The 25,540-nt window shown below is 36.0% G+C and overlaps 2 protein-coding genes across 3 annotated transcripts; one reads left to right on the top strand and one right to left on the bottom strand.

Annotated features, from left to right (window-relative positions):
- Positions 1 to 1,074: 1,074 nt before the first annotated feature.
- Positions 1,075 to 12,758, top strand: LOC129256219 (sodium-dependent multivitamin transporter-like). Its single transcript, XM_054894470.2, has 8 exons — positions 1,075 to 1,157; positions 2,532 to 2,578; positions 3,245 to 3,333; positions 3,858 to 4,015; positions 4,855 to 5,008; positions 9,418 to 9,508; positions 10,079 to 10,218; positions 10,926 to 12,758. Exons 1-8 carry the CDS (start codon positions 1,106 to 1,108, stop codon positions 11,026 to 11,028), a joined length of 834 nt encoding a protein of 277 aa, XP_054750445.2. The 5' UTR covers positions 1,075 to 1,105; the 3' UTR covers positions 11,029 to 12,758.
- On the bottom strand, positions 12,390 to 25,540 carry LOC129256996 (procathepsin L-like). 2 transcript variants are annotated; one of them, XM_054895231.2, is made up of 7 exons: positions 24,736 to 25,540; positions 23,174 to 23,453; positions 19,229 to 19,381; positions 18,398 to 18,622; positions 16,772 to 16,937; positions 16,240 to 16,345; positions 12,390 to 14,247 (listed from the first exon to the last, which is right to left on the bottom strand). In XM_054895231.2, exons 2-7 carry the CDS (start codon positions 23,432 to 23,434, stop codon positions 14,148 to 14,150), a joined length of 1,011 nt encoding a protein of 336 aa, XP_054751206.1. In that variant the 5' UTR covers positions 23,435 to 23,453; positions 24,736 to 25,540; the 3' UTR covers positions 12,390 to 14,147. The 2 variants fall into 2 exon arrangements, with proteins under 2 accessions (XP_054751206.1, XP_063953438.1); XM_064097368.1 differs by lacking the exon at positions 24,736 to 25,540 and adding an exon at positions 24,508 to 24,669.

The following is a 25,540-nucleotide window of genomic DNA, read 5'->3' as shown; positions in this document are numbered from 1 at the left end:
CGTGACCTTCAATAAAATGAGGGGGCGTAGCTTCATAGGGGGTAGTGTTGGGCGTATGTCATCCCTCAACTTATGAAGAAGATGAATTCAAAAGCGATGCTATTTCAGCTTTCTAAAATACTACCCTTATAAAGCTGACCCATGCATGTATATAGTCCAATGACACAATGAAAGAGGCAGGGATGAGGAGTGCCACCATAGCCAATACCCCCCCCCCTCTCTCTCGGCCTCGGCTGGCCATCTCCCTCCCCCTCCCTGGGGAAAGTTGTAATGTCATATTTTTGTGTTAATATCTCATGTGGCATTACGGTCACGGATCCTTCCAATCCCACAAAAAAAAAGTCTCTCGCTAATGCCCGCCAAAATGTACTTTGGTATATCAAATAAATTTATTTTGTTGGCAAACTCAGGGATCTTTTATATGGAGGCAACTTTGAACCCGTTGAATAAAGAGTTGGAGTCGCCTTATTGTCATGATTATATGTTATAGTACATTCAGTGTTTGGTTCAAAAGAACACTGAAATCATAATACTGATTTTGTGTATATGTAACACCCGTTTACACGATTATTGATTGTGTCCAGAAAAGGCGTTGAATGTGGAAATCCATAAACCAGTACCATACGTGGCGTAACTCGCTAATAAAATCAACCAATTTTGTGTCTAACCAAAGTATCCACATCTAAAACGCGTAACCAAAAAGCCCATTAACACTTGATAATTAAATTGTCTAATAAAAAAGGGTCAAATATTGTAGCTTAACTTAAGTGACGTAATGTTGGACACCGCTGTATAATTATTATTTTTTGGCTATATGCGGTTGTGACAATGACGAAGACGATTATTATTTACTCTCTAAATACAAGAGTTAATGTGGTCCCCATCACACAGACTATGGACTAGTCCCATCTCTATATAGAGTGAATTTCATCTCCTAATTTGGAGTGAATTGTCAGTCTTTTCCCTCCAAAGGGAGCTTCACTGCAAAGCGACTGGTCCCCCTGATGGATGTGATGTTGATCACAGCATGAACCTCCTCTGAGTTACTCCTTACTCTCATTTTTATTTCAGGTCATTGTGGTATGGTATACCATGTTCATGGTTCATGGTAACGTTGGTGTCAATCAGTGGTCTTGTCATGTATGCTTACTACAACAGTAAGTAAATATTACCCCTTAACTTAAGCCCGTCTCACACAATGCGATCCGGTGCTACGCGATTTTTCAAGAAATCGCATTTTGCATTTAATATGAAAGTTCCAAGAAGTAAATGTATTTAAAGTTTGGCATATTGTTAGGAAAAACTAAAATCATATCTTTACTTTGCGACAAGCCCCATGGTCATGACGGTCGGAGTAAAGTCCAAATCGGCTTCAAGTCGCAGCCAATGATGACGTCATTACGATTTGGGATTGAATTTGCTTTTATTCATTCAGGGAGGCTCTAACTGGCCTGAATTTCGATTCAGTATATTATAGTCCTACCACTATTCTGAACTCTGTTCCGTAATATTTTATTAGTTGGAATATCATATTAATTTGAAATTCGGATCACAACGAATCGTGTGAGACGGGCTTAAGGTAATTAAGTCCTAATAAATTTCCAATAAATGCCCATATGCAGGAATACAGTCATCATTGACCAGACGATAATATCCTTTTATGACAAGTAATTTTGAATTAGGAGTTAATTCTACTCTTTGTTAGATATATATCATGTTACATTTAATATAATCGCTACAAATCAATAACCACCGGATGTGGCATCGTTACATTTTGTTTACGTATGCAACAAATATCATTCAAAACCGAGAAAAAAAAAAGAACATGAATCATAAGTAAAACATAATTATTTTCTCATAAAATAAAATATATCAAGTAGCTGCACCACCAACGAATCTGTTATTTTCTTTTATCTTTTTTCTCTTTTCTCCTTTTTCCCTATTTCTTTCCTTTTCTGTTTCTTCGTCCTCCCCTCTCATTACTTAAAATCAAGTGTGGCGCTGCCCCTGACCCCCATAAATTGCTGGATATTTTCAAATCCGGGTATAAAGTCACGTTAATGAAAAGTTTCATTCAATGAAAAAGCAATGAAATATGGTATTATTGTTTACTATCATTGAATGACATAATAACTTTCATAAAACCATGCCTGGTATCGTCCTGTCATCGGATGCCATGTGTTAGTGCACCCCTATTCATAATAAGGGGGTTTAAAATACCGGTGAACGTTGACAAGAAGTGATGTCATTGTCGCCGAAAAAAGTTGACTACTTCGTAAAATATTATTTGATTTGGCAAGAACAAAAAATATCATCACGGATTGAGGCGAGGACGATCTAGGAATGGAGCCCACCCCAACTCCGTGCCTTTGAATCCGCCACAATGTAGGTTCTGATGTGGGTTGTGCATGTACAGGTACGTTTTCTTTTTCCAATGATGTATGCAAATTAAGTATTTAATTTACTGACCTCTTCTTATCTGATCGTTTCCTTCTATCGACCTTTTCTTATCTTTCCATTTTGTTATTTAGATGACGAAACTGGGAGAGGTGAACCAAATTACACAAAATCTGATCAGGTACGAATCAAATGATCATTGATATTGAAGGTAAACTTAATGAAATCCGATATGTTTTTGACACAACCGCGGTGAATTGTTATCTAGAACGTGGGACTAGTAAAATAGAAAAAAAAACTTGACAGAGAGTGTATCTTTCAAGAATTCTTAGTTTGTAATATATTATATTCTGCACTATGTATATTACCAAATAGGTTCATTATTGCGGACTGGAATAATCGCTAGAGGGTATTCATTTGTCTCGCAATCTACTCGAAAGCGGCACTCGAAAGCTCGTGAACTTGTAAGCTAGTGAACACTTTTTGCGAGAGTGATCACGAATTTCCTTGTTGACCATAGTAGATTGCGAGACAAATGAATACCCTCTAGCGACTATGTATATTGTCAAATCATATTTCATAAGGCAATATTGTCATGGGATCATAATTAGGCACAAGGTGGAATACCATTGATTTTAAAATGATGTTGTTTACTTGTAGATGTTGAACGTCATTCGATAAATTATACCTTACCACATAGTCTTCACATACCACATGAATATCATCTCATACAAACATCAGTTATTCTTTACTTTTGTTGTTGTCCTGTCGCTTATTCATCTACAGAAAGAAAAAGACATCACTGTAAATACACGTTTTAGTCAATATAATTCTTCTACTTTGTCAGATCTTGATATTCTTTGTGAGTCAAGAGTTTGGAAAGATTCCAGGAATCCAAGGCCTCTTTATCGCCGCGCTGTATGCAGGAACGATCAGGTATTATGGATAGAAGTAACACTTGTGAATATGTTTTTCATAATTCTTATAATTTCAGGTATAATATGAATGTGATGAAGAAATTCACTTTCCATCCGATATTTATTTTTTGTAAAGCTTGCAGAAATCATGATAATCATTTCTCGATTCATTTGCCCAGATGAACAACTTTTTCACTCACCAAAACTTCTAAACATGGGGTATATGGTCCCTATAGTTTTGTTCTGATTGATACTCACACTGCAGATTGATATCATGATGTGTACTGTCGATATCTTTTTACCCCTCCTCCCCCCCACAAAAAACCGATAATAACAATAATAAATAAAATAATAATAATAATAAATAAATAAAAATAAATGAATAAATAAATAATAATAATAAATTATAACAACATAATCAATAACATAATTGCAAATAAATCAAAGGAATTACGATCATACATTGTATAATAACACATTTACAGTGCACAATAAAGTATAAACAAGAAATTATATCTTTATGAGTATCTATGCGTTTTATAGCACAGTGACTTCTGGGTTGAATTCACTCGCTGCTGTGACTCTTGTTGACATCGTCAAACCGTGGAGGAGGTGGAGGTCAAGTCGTGTAGGGGAGGTCGTTGAGCATGAAGAGACGGCTGAGCAAGACTATCTAGATACAAGACTCTCAAAAATATACAGTAAGAACTTTTTTTTGGGGGGGTATTATGTCATGTATATACACACTTATAATGTTCGGTAACATACTGTCCACTGTGGTGGGTAATGTATGTTGGTAAAAAATAAATATATTATAGGCAATTATTATCCAACTGAACAAATTTATTACCCAATTATTATTTTTAACCCAATTTGGGCAGATTTTAAGCAATAGTTGTATGGACAGTATGTTGCCCAGGGTTGGTTAAAAGTTAGGATTTTTGCCCAATTAATTTAAGAGTGTAGTGGGGCGTCGCGACAAAGTTCAATTCCAAATCAAGAGTTAGTCAAACTAGACGTAGATACATTCGTATCAGAACGATGTGCTTGCAATGATGCCACGAAAAGACTTTGAAAATGACCAAGGAGTCATGCGCAAGATAACTTGGAACAAAGTTATAATGCTGCAGATAATCGTGTGAACGTTATAGAGCAAGTTTCTTGCACCATAAGACATTTTCTTTCTCTATTTTTTCATTAATTTTTAAATAAATATATTTCTTCCATCTCTCCCGAGGTTAGCACATGGACCCCCTCTCTCGATTTCCTGATGAGGATGAAAAAGAAGAAGAAGAACAAGAAGAGGAAGAAAAGGAGGAAGAAGAAGAGGAACAAGGAGAGGGGATAGTGATAAATTTACTGACATGTGTTTAAAAAAAAAAAAAATCGGAGTATGGGCTTGTACTGCAATATTTTCTTCATATATTTTCAAATAACTTTTTGGCTGTCCTAAATCATTTGAAAATCTTTATTATTGCGATATACAAAGAGGTTAATATTTGTCACTTTCGCATTTCCTATCATCATGTTATGTTTGTAGCGGTTATTTATGGTGGTATCACGATTGGGCTTGCTTTCGTCGCCACGAAGTTGGGATCATTGATTCAGATGACAAACTCCGTACTAGGACCAATAGGTGGACCCATTGTCGGTGTCTTCTCACTTGGTATGCTCTACAAGAGAGCAAATTCTGGGTAAGTTTATTTTGAAAACCATTTATTTTTTTACTTTGGGAGAAAAAAGAGGGGGATGCGCGTTGCTCTGGCTTATATATATTGCATTGCAGTATAAGCACTAATATCGGCAATCCATTTCATATTCTTAAAAAATTCTGAAAGTATACCTGAAAGAAATGTGATAATGAATAAAATTATAATACTTAAATTCTTGAAACTTTTATGTGCTTGTTTCACTTGAAAAAAAAACTCTTTTTAAGGGTGCGTCACTAGAACCATGATACTGATAATTCTAAAAAAAATCGAAAAACGGTAATAAAATGTGGCGTGGAGACATTTTCTGCGGACATGATCGCGTATTTGAGGAGACGGCAAGAGGGGCAGATTTCCTATCAACATTTATCAGTGATTGATCGATCTCATGTTTAATATGCGTACACATAATACAGTGCGTAACTTTGAAATGCAATTAAAAATAAATAAATTTTGTTCATGCTTGAGCGAACACGGGACGTTTTTGTTGGGGGTTCAAAAGGAGGCTTGCGCCAGAATTGCAGAATATGAGTAATATGATGATCAGACTTCTTGCTAATCAGGAGACTTCCTCTTGACCTTTTCATTATCTGTGCCACAATTTTCGAATTATGCTGTCAAATTTTATTAACAAATTTATTTATTTACTTGAATTATTTTGTTTTTTCATTTAAACTTCTCTTACCTTTTAATTTTCCTTCAAAAGTAACTTGTGATTATTCAAATCCTTTTATTATGTGGGACAAATTATGTTATGTACCTTTAAAAGACATGAATCTATTTTTCAAGTGGTCATTGATTCCTTGACCAAGTTTAATTGCTTGACAGGAAACATAGGAAGGGATTCATGTCTTTCAATAACAATGGTGTATTGAGTCAATTTTGAAGGAGCTAGATACGGCAGATCGGGTAAAATGTATTAAAAAGTTGTGAGCGAGCGAAGTGAGCACGCAAATATTCCCACTTTTTTATTACAAAATAATATCATGTTTTACTTTCTATCTTTCCTTTTATTTCCTGTCCACTTTTTTTATTGGTCATGAATTTTTTTTTATTGAGGGGGGGGGGGGGGAGCATCCCAAGCCCCCGCCCATCTGTGTGGCACTATTCAAAAGGCACCATAACCTTTGCAGCACACAGTGAAAGGATATGAAAAAAATCCACACTTTCCCATACTTCGGTTGAAACAAAATTGTTTTAGCTTGAAGAAGGAATATTCAAAGCTAACAGAGAGCATATTAAAAAGAAACAACAGAACAATTCAAGCAAATAAATAGATCTGAAAATGAATTTTGACCGCATGATTTGAAAATTATGGCAAAGATAATGAAAAGGTTAAGAGGAAGTCTGCTAATTAGCAAGAAGTCCGATCATCATATTTATAATTTTAGGCCATTTTGGCGCAAGCCTCCTTTTCGACCCCAGACAAAAACATTCTGTGTTCGCTCAAGCATGAATGAAACTATTTTTTTAATAGCATTTGAAAGATAAGACCTTAGAGCACTAATACCTTGGTCACATTTGCTACGGCCGCCGTAGATTCTAAAATTTCTACGGCGAGTAGCAATTCTACGGTCGCCGCAGAATTTCCACGGCCATTTACTCTAGCGGTCACATATGTTACGGTCGCCGCACGGCGTATTTTTTAATTTATGGAGAAAAAAATCTGCGGCTGACGCATGTCCTTGAAATCATGACGTACGGTCGCAGTAGGGCGACCCTGCGCTGGCCGTAGGTTTTTGACAAATACTACGGCAGACGCTAGGTGGCCGCAAGGCGCCCTCACGGCGGCTGCAGGGGGACTATACAGTGAGTATACCATGAATTGCCTGTCACACTCATCATGATATTTTACATTAGACATTTCATTTCAGAAAGTTTTCAAAGTGTCGCACCATGCCCATGCCCGTATTCTGGTTGGGAGGGAGGGGGGGGGGCGGGGAAAGGGGGCGCCAGAAAGAGGGAGGAAAGAAAGGAAAAGAAAAGGGAGATAAAAAGGAGGGAGATAAAAAAGGAGGGGAAAGAAGAGAAAGAGAAAAGGGAGAAAAGAAAGATAGAAGGAAACAAGAAGAAGAGAAAAGGAGAGAAGAGAAAAGGGGAAAGGGGGATTAATAAAAGTGTGTGTGTGGGGGGGGGGGGGCAAATTGATGTTCGACCTAGGAAAGGGGGGGGGGGTTCGCCAAATTAATGTTTGACACTGATCTGAATATTATATGATCAGTAATGTTCGACCTAGGAAGGGGGGGGGGGGGCAAATCGAACTTTGGGGTGATTCGCGCTTCGCGCTCGCATCGAATGATTAGTTAGATGGACATCCTGTTAATGATTACCTAGTGATTACCTAAATTGCGTAGAATGTCTAGTTTTGGAACGGAATATAAAAAAGGTTCAGCTCGCGCTTCGCGCTCGGATCGAATAATTTTTAAGTGCCCATCCTGTTCATGATTGCCAATAATGCTTAGAATTTCCAAACTTTGGGTCATTTTGGAATATAGACAATTTTCAGCTCACCCTGACATATAGAGAGATACCCATCCTGCTCATGCTTACAAAACTTCTCAGAATATTCTATTTTCAGGTCTATACACAAGCTATCAAAAATCACGTTCGCATTATTTATTTGGACTTATGAAATAAATCTCCCTTAACCATGTTAACTTGTTTGTATGAATAAAATTAATATGTTAATAAACGCGTTAGTCTTAAGTAAGAACTACACCCTAGGAAACAACAAAAATCAGCATTTAACTCCCCATGATAATACTAATAATAATGATAATGATAATAACGTCATATTTCACCCAAGTTAGCCGCTGGTGAAAGGGCAATATCTGTGCTTCCTGGTCACATTTGTTTTTTAAATTACATCATATTCATGGATAGATTACTTTTTATCAAGTCATTATTAAAAAAGTGGTCTGCAGTTGCCCTTTTTCATATGATAATGAAATAAGATAATTCATCATGCATTTATGGCACCTGTTTGCCTGACAAGGAAGGGTCGCCATTTTTTTTTTGAAAAGTACACATGCATATGGGCCAAAATTATAGGTCGGGCCCCCGAGGTGCAAAATTCTAAACACGCGCCTGGTGGCTCCCGAGCAGATCACACAAAAGGAGAAGGGGAAAGGAGGGAAGAAAAACACGAGGGCAGCCGCACGGCCACCGTACGCTCGACGTACGGCCGCCGTAGACCGTTCTACGCCATGCCTACGGCTAGTCTAATTTCTACGGCGAGCGTAGAAAAGAAAAAATGTTATAACTCCGAGTTAAAATTCTACGGCCACCCCTACGGTCTGTAAAAAGTAGGAATCCGCCGTACGTCGACCCTGCGGCCACCGCAGATTTTCTGCGGCCGCCGCAGAAATCTCTCGAATTCAGGTATCTACGGCCGCCGTACGGCCGCCGTAGAGCAAATGTGACCAAGGTATTATTAACACCAAAATATAGACATTATAATTTGAAACAAAAATTTTATAGACTTTTAAAATCTGTCCCGTTTTTTTTATACGCACTGTAGTTATACTCAAACGATTGCCACTTAAGAATCCCCATCTATCGATGCAGGAATGACTTCAATTATTACTCCAAAGACAGGAAATCATTCACATTTTTACGAATCGTATAACATGCCATTTTCCCCTTCACTGTTCACACAAATACATTTGGGTTGTCTTGCCATGTTCTGTTCACAGAATGCGTATTCATTGTGGTTAACACGATTTTCTTTTTCAATTAAGCTGAAGTCTATGAGAAAACTTTGTACAAGATGTTACAACGAAATATGAATAACAAACATGTTTCTATAATTACACCCCGGGAGTTTTTCATCAATTTTTGGTGTCTGACAAGTTATCAAAACTTTCCTTGATTTCGATTTTCTGAAAGGGACATTGTTTCTGAACGTTTACCATTATGGTACCTATTGGATAAAAGGACATGTTATTAATGTCGTGTTTGTAAAGTGGTCGTCCCTGTTGTATGGAACTCTAAACCCAGATATTATAACCCAAACAATCCACTTACCTTGGACTGATATATTACAAAGGCCATATAAACCTCATCATTGATTCTAAATAACATAAAATTAAATCAATATAAATGAGCATGTTAATAAATAAAAAGGTTTAAGATTTTCGGTGAGAGAACCAGGTTCAAATTATTGTGTTTTCCACATAGGTCCACCATTAATGAAGGATACCTACTCGCCCATCTGCCGATCAAAAAGCCGCTTGCGATATAGGTTTATATGGCCAAGGCTTTTTAAAATAATGATTAAAAATAGTAAAATAAAAACGAGTGTGCGCTTCATCTCTTTCTCCCTTTTTTGCATTGAACATTTATTCTTTTGGAAACAATTTACGAAATTCTTCTTTCCTCTCTTGGTCATTTAGAGGAGCCATTGCCGGTCTTATCGTCGGATCTATTATTGGAATAGGATTGTCTGTTGGATCGGCCATTGACTCTGATTTATGGATCTTGAAGGTATGATATCTCCTCTGTTTCCCTGATACCCCCCCCCCCCCTGAAAAAAATCTTGCTCAAAACTAATTTACTCTTATAAATGCATGAAGGAATTTTATTTTTACAGAGACAGAATGGGGGCTATATTTTAAAAAGATTAAATGCAATTAAACAATATATATGAAAAAAGGGATAAAGATACAGGGGCTGCCCCTATGATTGTTTAAAAATGAAAAAGAGAATAAACGAAACAGGAGGAAGAACAAGAAAAGAAGAAAGAAAAGTATAGTGAACAGTCACTGTCATTTAACTGTATTCATGTATAACCCCATTTTTTAGAACAGAAAATGACAATACATTTATATTAGGTCATCTTGATGCCATCCGTGGATAGAGCTATATGCCTAGATATTTTAAATGCATGAATAAACAAATTGGTTAATCAGCAGTACAATAAATGAATACTAATTAATCTTGCAATATTATGTACACCTGATAATTAAATGAAATTAATGTTGATAGTTATCCTCTGTGGTGTAAATGAACTCCTTAGTGATAACGAAATCATGATTTCTTTAACATTTAATATAGATATCGTTTATGTGGTATAGCATGATATCGTGTATTACAACGATAATCATTGGGATCCCGACCAGTGAGATTATACGTCTGTTCAGTGAAAAAGAGAGAAATCGTCAGGTTGACCCGCTTTTGTTGGCTCCTTTCCTTCGGTAAGTAGATTTTCATGGATTTAGAAAACAAAACGTACAGAATCCCTCCTATTGTTGGACCATGGCCCTGCGGGGGTGCTGAAGTACCCCAAAAATTACCTTGTGGTGCAGCGTGTATTATTCTCCATATATAGGCAGCACCCCACGTATTCTGGAAGGTTTTTTCTCGCTTTTCAAATTTACTTCAGCTCCCCCACTAAAAAATCATTCCCAAGGCCCTGTGTTGGACCATGGAGTCAACATGATAACTGTGGCGTCGAAACATTTATATTTTTTCTTCTGAATTTTCTAAATGTATACAAATTAAATACAGTAGGCCGATGCCACAACAGCTTCAAGTAAATCGAAAACCTGAAGATTGCATCAGAGGCCAAAATCTAACCAAGGAGTTATTATCTGAATAATAAATCCATGATGTAACTTTGCGAAAGGGAGAAAGAAAAGCATATTGCATATTGACAATTAATTGATTGAACTTTCACAATAGCAAGTTACAATGCAAGTTACTTTGAAAATAAGATGGTGGTAGGCCTATATTCAATCAATGAAATTGAAAAATCCAGTGCTACATGTCTTTCCCATTATATTCAGCATGTACTATTTTATCTGAAAAATAAGGACATGCATGTATTCAAATCTCATATGCGTAACAAATAAGGAAAACAAAATATCCACCAGATTTATTACCTTCTATTCTTTTTTTTCAGTCCGAAGTCCCTGAACACACTTCCTAGCGGCGGCTCGTTTGAGTTGGATGTGAAAGATGAGAAGTATGAATCAGAAGAAAATACCAACATTTCAGAGAATTAGGAAAAGGGAAAGAGTGATTATAAAAATGACTAGTGGAACAATCGTCAGCACCCTTGTAAATGTTTTCAGACTTTAGGGAAGAGTTTGGAGCCCTTCGGACATTGTCTTGAAGAAACAACTGAACAAAGGGTTTGTTACATTGTGATTTAAAAAAAAAAGAACAATAAACATATCATGAACGTCTACTGTGCGTAGACACAAATGAACAGTGAAGATGATGTCTTCCACTTGTGTAATAAGAAGGTAAATGGTGACATTTTCATATATTGACAGTTGATATGGTAATTATAAATTTGTGTTTTGTAAAATGTTGTTTATCATGTAAACATTTATGTACCATGCACACCTTGCATTATCCGAGAGTGGTTATTGTACAGTGAGACATGTCGAAAAATATCTCAAAGCTGATCTTGAATGTTTTGTTGCCTTCTGGAACTGAGTTGTCCCTGTACAAAACATATGAACAATAAAAAAATTTGCGTTTTTGTTTCAAATTTATAATTATTCAAGTACCTGTTATTCATGAATTCTTATACGTTATATCATTAATTTACGTTAATTTGGTTGAACCTCTAGTAAGAACAGGGCCATTATATCAATGGCATTGAATCTATCCGTATCTTTTTAAGATTTATTTCATGTAAATACTCGCATTTATATTCATTATTTTTGTACACTGTACATTGCTTTCATGTTTAATGGTAAGTAAAACCAAACCAAAGCAGAAAATGGGTGCTCATATTTTTGGTGTCTGACAAGGTGCTTTTTGGTATATGCACCATGCGTTTCCTTTTTATTTTACATTTGCCATGTTTACATAATATTAATTCTACGAGCATAAGTATACTAAGGTTTTGTTGTTCATGTAGTTCGGTGATCATAATGTATTCGTAAATAAACAAAATTTTGATGTACATAAGCCATTTATTCCTTCCTTATAAATCACCATTTCAAATATTCCCATTGAGCCTTGATTTACGGACATGCATTGTCCGATTTCTTTCCTAGTTTAGCTATTATACATTCTCTACACATTACGTGTTTCTTTTCATGTCCATCCTCTACCCCCCCCCCCCCGGTCCACCTTCCCTCCCTCTACTCTTCCATGGTACTTCTATTCTTAGATCTTCCTTTCTACCCTTTCCCTATTACTTTCTACTACTCTCCATCTATCTTCTCTTTTCTCAACTACTCTCCTCATTACCCCCTCACCTTCTCCACCCCCTCCCCCTCTCTCTCCAAGTCCAGTCATTTTTTTCTGCTCACCTCTTTCTTTATTTCTCATGTACATATCCATATTGTTCCAGTTCTATCTACATGATGATGTATTTGTGTATAAATCAATATATCACAATTTACAATAACATTTCATGATTTTTATTTCAATAATTATCAGTATAAAAAGTCATATACATAACAAGTTACTAAAGTATTACATCGGAAATTACACATATATATAAACAATCAAACACTTAACCCGTTTCTGCAAACGAAAAATGTCCATCCCATTACAACAATAAAAAATAACATAATAAAGAGGTTTCCACTAAACATTCAATATCTAATCTAAATCAATGAATGCCGTTTCATCACTCAACAACCCAGACATACAGAGACAAAAGCATGAGAGAAAAAAGGACCCCAATAACATTTTAAATTCTGTTAAAAAAAAAAAAAAAAACACTTATAAGAAAAAAAATAAATTATTAAAAAATTCTTTATCTACCAAACTGAAACGGAAAATTACCTTAAAAAAAAAAAAAATTAAGTCAAGTAAATCAAGTGCAAGTACACATACAAATCAATTCAATTGCACAATGCATATCTGTACTCAATCATGACATCAAGTGGTTGGAAAATGTTTAAAACTTCATGGTATCACCCTTTGCTTTCATTTTAAATCAAAGTGCCACCAATAATCAACAAGTGATAAATAGTAGTTCAATCCTGTATAGATGTGATAAGTTCTGAAATGGATAACAACACGGAAGGCACTAGTAGACACAAGAAAACAAAGTAGAGAGAGATAAAAATCATACATTAAGTAAAAATAATATATCTTTGCAATATATCTTCCTCTACAACACTGTTTTATGTGGGCTTACAGACCATTCATACATAAATACATGCAGCACACAGACATTTTTAACATCAGCCTGTCAAAAACGAAATAAATGGTCACCAAAAAGCCACAATACCAAAAGATTTGAGGCATTTGTGTAATACATGCATAAACATATAGCATATTCTAAAGATCATGTATACTTCATCTTGAATTTGTCTAATTTTGTGATTTAGTTTACCAACTTGAATACATTACTTAAGCCCCTATCTGATTGCTTGAACTTTAAGTTTGAAAACCTATGAATGTTAATGCACAGGAAATTTGAAAAATATAAACTAAAAGAAGGGTTCAATAATAATTTTCCATAGGAGTTTTCAACAATGATATTAACACAGATGATATTGTAAGTACATGCACATATGGCATAATGCAAAGACAAATAGCCTACGAAGTTATAAAAGTGCTGACTGATGTAAATATTTTACATAATTGATGGTCCTTAAGAGATTTTAGCAAATGAGAGTCATCAGTACCACAAACCTCTCTCATTGCAAGGCAAAGAGAAGGGGACACACTCAGGTTTGATTCACTTATCACTTAGGGGGTAAACTTAACATGAGGATTTGAAAATTTATTTTACCTAAGAATGCTCTTCTAGGTGCAATGTTGGGCAAACACACATCCTGCATAGAGATATGTTAAATATGTCATCATGGTAAAACATTGTTAGCTTTAGTGTAAATTACAGATCTATTTATTTTACCCCTTTTCCATACTTTCTTCAGGAAATGACACTTTTGCCACTATATTTTTGCAACTTTAGATGCACTTTTGTATGCATAAGATGCATCTCATTCTTTTTCTGATAATTTATTCCATTCTGAGATATTTTTACACATAAATGGATGGTGTATATGTATATAGAGGTCTACTAGATATGAATAAGCATAAAGAAGAATGTTGAATTATTCTTTCTCATCATCTGAAAACACTGAAAATATGTGAAAATGGTAACATATACCAATGGAAAAAGCAGAGGTAGTGAGGGGTGTGTTTAGACAAGAGGATAGCTGGCTGAGGTAGCAATACCACATTGGTTGTTCTTGTTTCGAGACATCATGATGTAACCATTCAGTCCCCAACTTTCTCCCCAGCTGTGGTGGTAAAAAGGGAACATAACAGTGGTGAGTATTCAAATAATAGCTAATGGTCACAATTAGTGTTAATTCTGAAATTCTGGGGAAAAACAACATTAGATTCAACATCATCATGTATCTGATCAAGATGTAATATAAAATGTTAATGTCAGCTCTGATTATCAGTTTAAATAGAATCCAAGAAAATGACCAGCAAAGAGATTGTATGTACAAATGAAAATTATTTATGATTCTGGTAGAAATTGTATCATTGCTGAAAAATGAACAAAATCAACATTTCATTCTTGCCAAGTAATGGGTCTTTATCCTAGCATTAATAATATACATTCCAATTGCTAAGGTGTGTTGGCAATCTTCAGTGTGCTTGCTTTTCAGATTTAGATTTTAACTACTAGATCTGGGGGTGTTTCACAAAGATTTAAGTATGACTTAAAGTCGCACTTAAATGCCTAGTTGCATGTGGTGTAAAAGGCATACCCGCATTGGTCGCGTTGCATTTGAAATACGCGTCGGCATTTAAGTGCGATTTAAGTCACACTTTTATCTTTGTGAAACACCCCCCTGGACATACAATATGATAATGATCGACACTGATGTTAAAAGACTGTCTCATGAAATCATTGCTTTCTACAACTACATGAGTTGAGCCTTTAAAGGGATGGTCCAGGCTTGGGATGTTTATATCTCAATAAATAGAGTAAAATTCACAAAGCAAATTGCTGAAAATTTGATCAAAATCGGATAAAAGATAAACAAAGTTATTGAATTTTAAAGATTTGCATTAATTCCGGTGAAACAGTTCAAGGCATGTCTTTATGAATATTCATTAGGTGGGCTGATGATGTCATATCCCCACTTGTTCTTTTGTATTTTATTATATAAAATTAGGTATATTCAGAATTGTTCTACCAAGAACTAAAACAATTGGATTGACAACTGATTAAGTGCATTAGTTATTTACTGCCGCAACTTATTTCATTATGGAGACACATGCATGAAAAAATAAAACATTTATGATTTCATGTAATAACATAAGAAAAAGAAAAGTGGGGATGTGACTTCATCAGCCCATCAGCAGAAAAAATAGTAAAAAATATTGGTGAAGGTTTGATGAAAATCCGTTAAAGAGTAAGAAAGTTATTAGAGTTCAAAGTTTTGGATTTGTGACGTCATAAACGAGCAGCTGCCCCATGTGTTATGTAATATAAAATGCATGAATTTCAAATTTTGTATGGTTCCTGATGACTTAATTTTTTTTCTATTCATGATCGGGTGTGAAATGATTTGTCTATTGATATACAAAAGGTACAGTGAAAACCATTTTCAATTTTCTGAGAAAATGACATTTCATTGATTTTTTACCATTCGCTATGTAGGAATGCTGCTCGCACATGACGTCACAAATCAAATAATTGAAATTCTAATAACTTTTTAATTATTTGATGAATTTTTCTCAAACCTTCTGCAATATTTTTTATTATTTTTTCTGCTATTTTTACAATAAACTTTTTGTCAGGGTGAACTTCCCCTTTAAATATCATGGCATCACTGAAGCCTACAAACTATATGCTCATTGGCTGGCACAAACATGCAAGCCGTTACCCATGTACAGGTAATGCACACATAGGGCAGCAGTGTCATCAGTTGTCAGCAAAGACTAATTTTATCAGCTCTCATAATTCAACAAAATCTGTGGTTTTAGTTGGCTGAAAAGAAATTTGTTCTGACTTTTAGTGTTACAATAGTGACTGTCAGATTGTCAAGTTTTCAGAGATAACAAGCTTCATAAAACAGTGCCCTCAAGGTTTTAAACAAGTCTCCTTTTCATCTAGTTTTGTCAGCAGACTTAAAAAATGGTGTCTTAATTGTTGTCTTCAATCAGACATAACTTAAAAAGAAATTCTTTTGGTTGATATTTTGCTTTAAGCACATGTCTTTAAAATGGATGAAAGGAAAATTTACATTATCAATGTCAAAAAAATAATTCACCTGTTCTTAACGAGCCAATAATCCTGTCCATCAGAGGTTCCATAACCAACAACTAGAACACCATGATCCAATTCAGTGCTACTGCAGTCAGTCTCATCATACACACCTAACAAATATTATTGAAAGAAAAGAGAAAGTCAAACATGACAATGTTACAAGGTAAAGTAAGACATTACTGAGAGCTTTAAGTATACTGATCCAACTGAATAGGGATCCTATGATGGATAACAATGTGCAACATCTGGATTACATGAACCCTGTTTGCTTGAAGTTTTAAACCTCTATGACTGCCTATCCTGAACTAAAATCAAGAAGAGATGCTTTTTCCTCAAGGAGAATCAGATAGTTCATATCATCCCAAGTCTAGTAAGCATATTATCATTGAAATATTGAGATTAAACTGATCTCTTATCAGGACTGCACTTTATTTCCAACCAGAATTAAATGTTTCTTGCTACGCACAAAAGTGGACAAGGAGATTTTATTTATCAGCATGTTAGTAGAAAGCTAGATATCGCATTTGAAGACTCACCAGATTCATACAATTGGAAGGATTGGTGGCTGGCATCAATGGCAACAGAAACAGGTCCAACGGTAGCAACAGCTTCCATCAGGGCTTCCTCATCTTGACTGGTAACATCAGTGTATCCAGTAACCTCAGCAGAATCACATGATTGTTTGTAGTGACATGTCTCATCCTAGTGAGGAGATGGAGCAAAATGCATCATTTAAACCACTGACAAATAACAATGCCAAGATACATTACACAGAAAAATTATACACAGAATAGACTCTTAACCTTGCACATCAATGATGTGGAGGTCATCCAGCATCTTGCAACAAAATAAACACAATTTTTAATTTCAGCCCACTTGACACTGTAGTGAATTATATTGGTAACATAAATCGAGGAAATAGAATTTCAATTGATGAAGAAATGACAAGAGAAGGATGATTTTTGTGATTTATGAATAAATTTTGTATAAATTAGAATAAATAATTTTTTAGTGAAAATTTTGTGTAGAACCTTAGTGAACCTCATGTAGCTCTCAGATGGAACAAAAAAAATCAAAATCAGTCAACAAATAAATAAACAGCATTTTTGCGAGTTTTGAAAAATATGCATAAATTAGCAGAGTTAATGAGTTTCAAAATTCTGTGCAGAAATTTTGTATCCCCACCTAGTGCAGGTAATAATTTTGCTTTACAAATTTGAATAGCATTTTTGGTCATAAGAGTAAAGCTCTCAACTAAGTAATGTACAGTCCTATGTAAAAATATGCTATACATAAGACTTTATGCATAGCAGTCTGCGATGCGCTACCAGGAAAATTATTCCCTGTAGTGCCATCATATAAAGCAAACAAAATTGAAATTGATCTACAAATGAAGGAGAAAAAACATTTTGTGTGATTTATGAATAAATTTTGCATAAATTAGCATAAATAATTTTCCAGTCAAAATTTCAAAATTCTGTGAGGAAGATTGGTGACCCTCATGAAGCTCTACCAGATGGAAGCAAAACAAAAATTGTTCCAGAAGCATTTTTTGTGAATTTTGAAAAATGTGCATAAATCAGCATATTTAATGATTCAAAATTCTGTATAAAAGTATTGAATCCCCCACCTAGTGCTATCCTATAAAGCAAACAGAATTGGAATCGGATTTGAAAGGACAAAGTAGAAGCATTTTGAAATTGTGGACGGACGACAGACGCCACGCCACGGCATAAGCTCATCTGGCCCTTCGGGCCGGATGAGCTAAAAAGGGGATATTGTTTCCAAACAAGGATGGGAGGGGTAGAGAGAGGGAGAGAGAGAGAGAGAGAAGATGAGAACATTTACTATTTAATTTCTCCATACTGCAGCTTGCACGGTTGATTGTGTATTAGCAGAATAATTTTTCCAATACTTCAATGGAATATTTGCTTTCTTTATAAATGTACTTACCTCCTTAAAATATCAAAGTAAATTGCAGAAAGACTACAAGTTCAAGGTGAACATACTGACAGACTTAAAAATAGAACCACCCAGTTGTCAAATTTAAACTTAGCTGTCAGAAACAAAATGAAAATCTACATCCATCCACCTTGCAAAGTACAATGTGTATATTAAAGGTGCTCTTATTAAAAAAAAAAAAAAAAAAACACTCCAATTACCTCAGCTTCATAGGGGTAGCATTCCTCAGAGTCAATGCCATTGTTTTCCTTGACGTACTCAAAACCCTGATCCATGAGACCTCCCTCACAGCCCATGTTTCCTTCCTTGCGGGAGCAGTCAACAAGATTCTGTTCGCTAAGGCTGATGAGTTTGCCTGTGTGTTTGAAGGTCTGTCCTTCAAGGGATCCAGTGGTACTGAAGGCCCAGCAAGATCCACATTGGCCCTATCATGGTCATCAGATAAAAAGAGGTATCGTTTCTTAATTGTAGAGACTATGTATCTACATGTACCACAGATTTGCACAATTTAAATACCATTCTAAAGCAATAAAAATGATGTCCGATCATATTAAAAGCAATAAAACAAACATCTGAAGTTTAATTTGCAAACACACGACATGAAATGTGATCTTGGGGAAAGTAAATGTAACAAGACAAATTGTAACTAACCCTACTAGTACAGTAATCATACTCCTTGCTAGACTGTCAGTCACACAAGTTTTACATTGTAAAAAGTGGCAAAGCATATTATCCAGTTTTTGCCCAATATAACTAGTAAGTGGAAACCCCACCAGCTATGCGCTATTCCACTGGATAATACTGTAGAAACTTACCAAATGAGAACATGGAACATGCTTAGAGTTTCCAGGGGATGGGAGATTTTTTTCGTTCAAATTTCTGTTCATTCTGAGCCTACAATTTGTTATAAAATCCAATAACAATTCAAAGTGATTCATTTGGGAGCAAAGTTCTCCTTCAGCTAATTTTTCAGTGCATGGGAACACTTGTTAGAAAATGAACCTCTCCATAAGCAATGCATGACTGATTACCTGATTTTTTACTGGAGTGACATAACCTTGTGTCCTCCAATCTACGGTGTCTGGTACCTGGACGTTAGATGGTCTCAAGAAGACGCTTCCTTGGTGCTTGGTGGTATTGGATCTTCTGTAGCCATTCATTTTGGTACGAATCTCACTTAGCCTCTAGTATACATACATAAACATACAATATTCATATGAATTTATCAGGAAAGGTAAATGCTACGAGTATGCACAAATGTAATCCGTATTAAAAATCTATGTACTGTGATATATTTGTTTTATACCCTACTTTAAATAATTTAGAACCAAAATATATGCGCTGATCTTGCAGAGTCCGGTTACCGCCTACTTGCATTGAATGACCTACTTTTCCCCAAACCACCGCGCTCAGCAGAACGCAAATAAGTGCCTGCACCGACGCATCACAGGACTTGCCTGGGAGAGACGGCTCGCTGACCAGTGCGCCTGAGAGTTTAGCTACATGTAAATATCCAGTTTTCTGAAATAATGATGTCAGAAATACATGTAGCAAAATATATTGAGGTCTGATGTCACGCAACATCATAGTTGAAATATATTTGTTCACATGATGCTATTTGAACCAATCACTATACAGGATTAAATCTATGTTGGATATAAGTTACTATTATGGTAACTTTGCCATCTATTGGTAACTACCATGGATCGGCCAATCAAAATCAATGATCCCATGGAAGTTACCATTAACTAGAAGGCACAGCTACCATAATGGTAACTTTTATGCAACAGGGTCCAGGATTTGCTGGAGCTTTATCAATTTGCAACTTTATAATCCTGGTGCATAGGCATGCCATTTTTTTTTTTTTTTTTTTTTTGGGGGGGGGGGGTCTTCTTGTGACTCTTAGTTACTCAATGGAGTAAATGGACAGAAGAAAATGGCCACACCAACAAAGTGTAACCTTACAGGCCAATAAAATTCAGTCAGATAATTGTGAAATCCTGCTTGGTACATATATTTCCACAGCCCTACTTGGTTGATTAAAGGTTTGAAATTTTCAGTTAAGTTAAACCTAGAATAGGAAAATACGGTAAAGATCTTCATTGGTTGATATTCAGTCTTTAGTAATATTGATATATATATATTTTTTTTTTGGGGGGGGGGGTCTGCTTAAAATACTAACTTAATTTAAACAAATAGTCACCCTGTTTATTTATTTAGAAGACAATTTCCACACTTACATGTACTATTACCTAAACCAAACTTTTTACCTTTTCTCTACAAAAAAAATCCCAATTGTCTCTGCAATCATGTGACCTGCCAAAAGTTTGTCAAATCTTATCATGACAGACAAGATAAAAAGAGTCACAAGTTAAAAGACAATATAAGTTTACAATTTCAACAAACATGAGACTGCCTCTTATTGACTCTGCCCAGAAACAAATGGTAGTCCATAATGAAACTTATTAGGAATTTGCTATCAGAAAAGATATTGCAAAGAAAAAAAGGTGCAATTTATGCAAGATAGGGTTCTATACACTAGAAGATTAAATGTAAATGACTGTATCTTCACGTATTTATTCAGAGTTAATACGATGACAAACATTGTACTCAAATAAAACCCTTTTTTGTGAGGTTCAGACTTCACAGCTCACTGGTTTGGTACAGGGAATGAATAACACCCACAAAATAATGGATTCTACAGGCAGTCTGAGATCACATGACTGTATGACATAGGCAAAATCACCTGACACTAATAGCAAGGTCTCATGACAAAAAGTGAAACAAAGTCATCATAGAAAGGAAGGATGTGGGAGGAACAGGACAATGGAAATCGGTGTTGAGGGAAATTTAGTCTCATGCTTTGGCACTGGAATAACATGATATGAATAGACTTGAAAATGAAACCTAAAACTAATCAGGGAGTCAGATTTCCCCTCCTTTACCAATTCTTATTCTTATTCAACTTAAAAACATACTGTTCATGTAGGGTCAACATCATAAGTAGAGATATGTACAATACCCGTCTATACTTTTTTTAAAGGAAGAAGCATCAAGCAGCCCCCCCCCCAAAAAAAAAAAAAAACACTTGTTGTCACACATGCTGACTATATGCACACTCTCAATGTAATGACACCGAAATAGTAAAATCTTTGAGTCAACACTGCTGTAGACCTCATAAATATTAATTCTACTGCACTTGTTACAATGAATGTTTTGTACATATTACATCCTACATAATTGTACGGTACTTTGTTGGAAGTTGGGAGAAATAACAGGGGAAAAAATCTGTGAAAATGACTCATACAGTGTAAAAAACTACATACATGTACAGTACATGTGATGTCTAGTAGGTTAGAGGTGAGAAGCATGTATTGGCCAATAGCCACTATATCTCTGTTATTGTTAATCTAACAAAGGGAATCTAAAAACCCACACACAGATAGGAGGCATGCAAGTTTGCATAATCAGGAACGTATAGTATATATACAAACAAAGAAAATATAGCAAGGACTACATGTACTGGTATTTGTATTGTGATGCTAATAATTTAGCTTAGTCATTCACACAATGTTGAATTCTGTAAAGCTTTCAGTGCAAGTCATCAAGAGTAATTCCTATTTTCATTCACAACATATGTTTTCTTTTTCTTTAAGGAATAACAAATAAATAAAAATATTTTGTTTATAATCTAATTAAACAACATTGTACACTGCTGACTGCTGCACACCCTGCACTGAATAATAATTGAATTATTGTATTCATGTATTTCCTGAAAATGTCATTATATGAACCACAGCTAGTATTGATAGTAGACACTTATTCCCCTTTCACAAACCCATCCTCCAATTATCCGCCTAAGAGTAATGCGGATAATTCAATAAAAATTGCATTCACAAACTCCTAAAATAATCCGCACTATTTTTTTACGAGCGCCCGACCTGAAAAAGGCGGATAATTGTCATGGCAACTGCACACGCCCCCTCCGATGGGGTTGTGTTGGAAAAGGGTGACCTTTTGTGACCGCACCATGGCAATTATCTGCATTAATTTGGAAATGCGTTCACAAAGCCAAAATCTGGTCCCGATACTGCTATTATGCGGATAATTGCAGCATCGAAATAATGCGGATAACTCTGGTCCCGCTCTGATTTTACAACCAAATTATGCGGATATTATCCGCATAATTGGGTTTGTGAAAGGGGTATACGACTTAATTAAATTTATGTAGGAAGTTGAATAAGGAAGGAATCCAAATATGCAATAGTTTACAAAACCACAGATTAAGTGCACTTATCTCATTCATAGAATGAAAGAGATATATTTTATATAGAGGAGAATGATCATTGATGGAATGGTGTATGTAGACAAATGATGATGATAAATTATACAAACATGCAATTATGCTTGAGGACCTGGCTATAACTATTTACATCGAAGGAACATCAATAGTACCCTTCTCCCGAGGGCAAACAGCCTGTGGGAAAATTGTACTATTGATGTTGCTGAGTGAGAACAGTTTCAGCTTGTTCCGACTTCTGAGAATGATTATTAGTTTCACATCTCATCCAACTCATGAACTGGATCGATTCTCATCACGTCAAATAAGGAATATTTAAAAAGTTCATTCTGACTTATGAAAATTTTAATTCAATTTTTCGGATTTGCTGCTAGCTAGCTACCTTGGCAAGCAGTCCGGGCAAGGTGCACCTAGTCCTAGTCAGATGCAAAATTGCTTGAACTGCCACATGTTGTGTATGTGTCATTTTGAAGGAAAATGAACTTTTTAATGAGAACGCTTTTCGTAGTAAAAAACTATCAATTTGCTTTGTGTGTACACTCGATGCAATGGATTAAGACAAGGGATATATACAATACTATACCTCAGACTGCCTCCAAAGGACTTTACATTAATTAAACTCTATGTTTTTTAGGCAATAATGACAAAGACAAGGGATATCTTCTTAGTTTCTTACCCTATCACCATATTCATTTATTCCAAGCTTGAAACTCGTCTGACCAAGACCATGTTTAAGGTTGTGCAAATTAATCTTCTTGAGGTTGTTCTCCCACACAAGTCTCCTTTCCATCTCCTCAGGACCATCTTGGTATTGTTTTGAGTGGGTTTCCTTCCATGTTTCCCAATAAGTGTCAAGGTCTGGTTTAGTAACTGACACACTGGCAGCAACAGTACAGGCAACAAGGCCCATTGCAATGAGGAATGTTAGATTTGACATTGTAGAAATAAAAAGCTTTCTGCAAGAGAAAGGAAGAGATAAATAATCAAAAATTTATGTGGCGTAACAAAAAAATCACAAGGCAAGGAAGAAAAGACCTGCTGAAATTGATTGTCTCCTTAAAAAGTTAAATGGCTTAAAAATCATAGACAACATGTACATCTTACAATTACAAACTGTTGTTATGGAAGTCATTATAATTCTAGCGCTGACAGCTAAGTAAAGACAACGTTACTAACGTTAGGTCTAGTTAAGTCTAAGTTAGGACTATTGTATTATTAAACTTTGGTTAGGGGTCCTAAGTTAGATCTAATTACTATCATGACTATTAGTAAAATTACTTCATACTTGGGTCTTGGCCTAGCCATAGGCCTAGATCTAACCATGGACCTATTACGAATGGACATTCAACGAGAGCATTTTATGACCACCACATGTTTCCAGCTGTCAAAATTGCTGTCTAACCCTTAACTTTCTCTTTACGCAGTTTTTACAACGACCGCCCGGGGTGATTGTTTACACAAGCTCCTTTCGCCCGATGATCGTCACCGATCGATCACTAGCCCTCTTTCGACCAAAGACGGTCATGTTGTAGCCCCGATTGCCAATAGGGAAAGTCCTAACATTACCTAGAATGCAATGCGCAATTCATATCCGGTTTTTCAGTACATTATTTTAGGCTCTCTATAATGTGCGATTGTCGTCTGTCCATAAAAAAAAATCCCGTTAAATTTCATCAATCCTGTGGAATTTTATGCCCAAATGAAAATCAACTTCTGACCGAAGGTAAGCGCTACTATCGACATCGATACTGTCCGAAAAAGCTGAGATTTTAACGTTTTTCCGCAGATTTTTTCGTCGAATTTCAACTGCTTTTTTGCCGTAGATATACGGATCTGCAAGGTGATGTCAATGCATTTCATTTCCGGTTGTTAGCGATGTACGTAAAAAATACGTTTATGCACGCCTGTTTTCTTGTTTCTGCTATCATTTTCATAGCGCTAACGTTCACTGCTGTGCGTTGCTTTTGATAAAGTGAACGAACAACATCGCAATGGGTAGGAGCAGCGTACAATTGATTTCCGCTGTCAATCAGTGAGAGCATGTTTTACGACCGGCTTGATGGGTGTCAGCTGCCAGCGCTCTGTTTATAAAAGGATTAGATGCGACGGTCTCTGTGTCAAAGGAGGGGATTCGTTGAACGTCCATTCGTAATACTAATAGGTCCATGATCTAACTAAGTTAGCTTGCTAGCTCAGTAGCTGTGCCTGGGCTGTGGAAAAAGATAAATCGTAACTTACCAACCACGTTGAACTGGTATTCAATCAAAGTACTACAGATTATGTTGCTCTGCCGGCTTTTATAAGAAGGGTCGAGTTCAGCAGTGTTCTAACTTCTGTCTCGTGATCTTTCAGATTACGGTACAGTGACTCTGGATGGCGCTTCCGCTATTCACAGAATGAATTTGCATAACGAACACAATACATTGATGATGCAAGCAAGTCTCGTGACTTTTAATCGGCATGTGACCAAACAGGTGACGTCACCAGCACTACTAGTCTTTGATTGAGGTGTCGGCTCTATGTATACCGTACCGTCTTTGACAGTACTGCCATAGACAGTATTAATAACGGTGCGTTATATTTTATTGTTTCCTCTTTTGCCATATTTTTGTTCCCATATAATGTATCATAGATGTCAAATATCTGTGTATTTCTCTTACCCCGAAAGTGGTCGAGAGAAATTTGCAAATAAAGTTCAAGCTTTCAAAAGTCGTTTTGATATCCTTGTATTAATTGGCCTTGGACTGTTTGACACGTTCTTTGTTTTCTCATTTTCTCTTGTCCGTGTGTAAGGGACTCTTATATATATATGCAGGGAGACTAAAACCAGAGACTGAAGTAAAGGCGAGGGTTATGTCTAGTCTAAATGATACGCACCGTAAAGCCCCGTAAAGCTAAAACAAGACCAGGGGGGTGAAACTCCGCTTCTGCATCCGGTCAGACATGGGGAAATTTTGGAAGGTCAAAAGTGCACATTGCTTCCATTTTTCGCGTACAAGCCTATGGACACCGCAACTTCATGGCACACCAGCGAAACGGAGGC

This window comes from Lytechinus pictus, chromosome 3, assembly GCF_037042905.1.
Source record: "Lytechinus pictus isolate F3 Inbred chromosome 3, Lp3.0, whole genome shotgun sequence".
Taxonomy (NCBI): Eukaryota; Metazoa; Echinodermata; class Echinoidea; order Temnopleuroida; family Toxopneustidae; genus Lytechinus; species Lytechinus pictus.
This window is presented reverse-complemented; position numbering and strand designations above follow the sequence as displayed.

What these genes read in the sequence shown, in the direction of transcription:
- LOC129256219 (XM_054894470.2), top strand. Translation starts at nt 1,106, where the DNA reads ATGGTAACGTTGGTGTCAATCAGTGGTCTTGTCATGTATGCTTACTAC. An exon ending in ATTACACAAAATCTGATCAG is followed by an intron (nt 2,579 to 3,244) that starts GTACGAATCAAA and finishes CTACTTTGTCAG; the next exon opens with ATCTTGATATTCTTTGTGAG. An exon ending in TACAAGAGAGCAAATTCTGG is followed by an intron (nt 5,009 to 9,417) that starts GTAAGTTTATTT and finishes TTGGTCATTTAG; the next exon opens with AGGAGCCATTGCCGGTCTTA.
- LOC129256996 (XM_064097368.1), bottom strand. Translation starts at nt 24,539, where the DNA reads ATGCTCTCACTGATTGACAGCGGAAATCAATT. An exon ending in TCACTCCAGTAAAAAATCAG is followed by an intron (nt 18,623 to 19,228) that starts GTAATCAGTCAT and finishes TGACCATGATAG; the next exon opens with GGCCAATGTGGATCTTGCTG. An exon ending in TATTGGCTCGTTAAGAACAG is followed by an intron (nt 14,248 to 16,239) that starts GTGAATTATTTT and finishes TTACCACCACAG; the next exon opens with CTGGGGAGAAAGTTGGGGAC.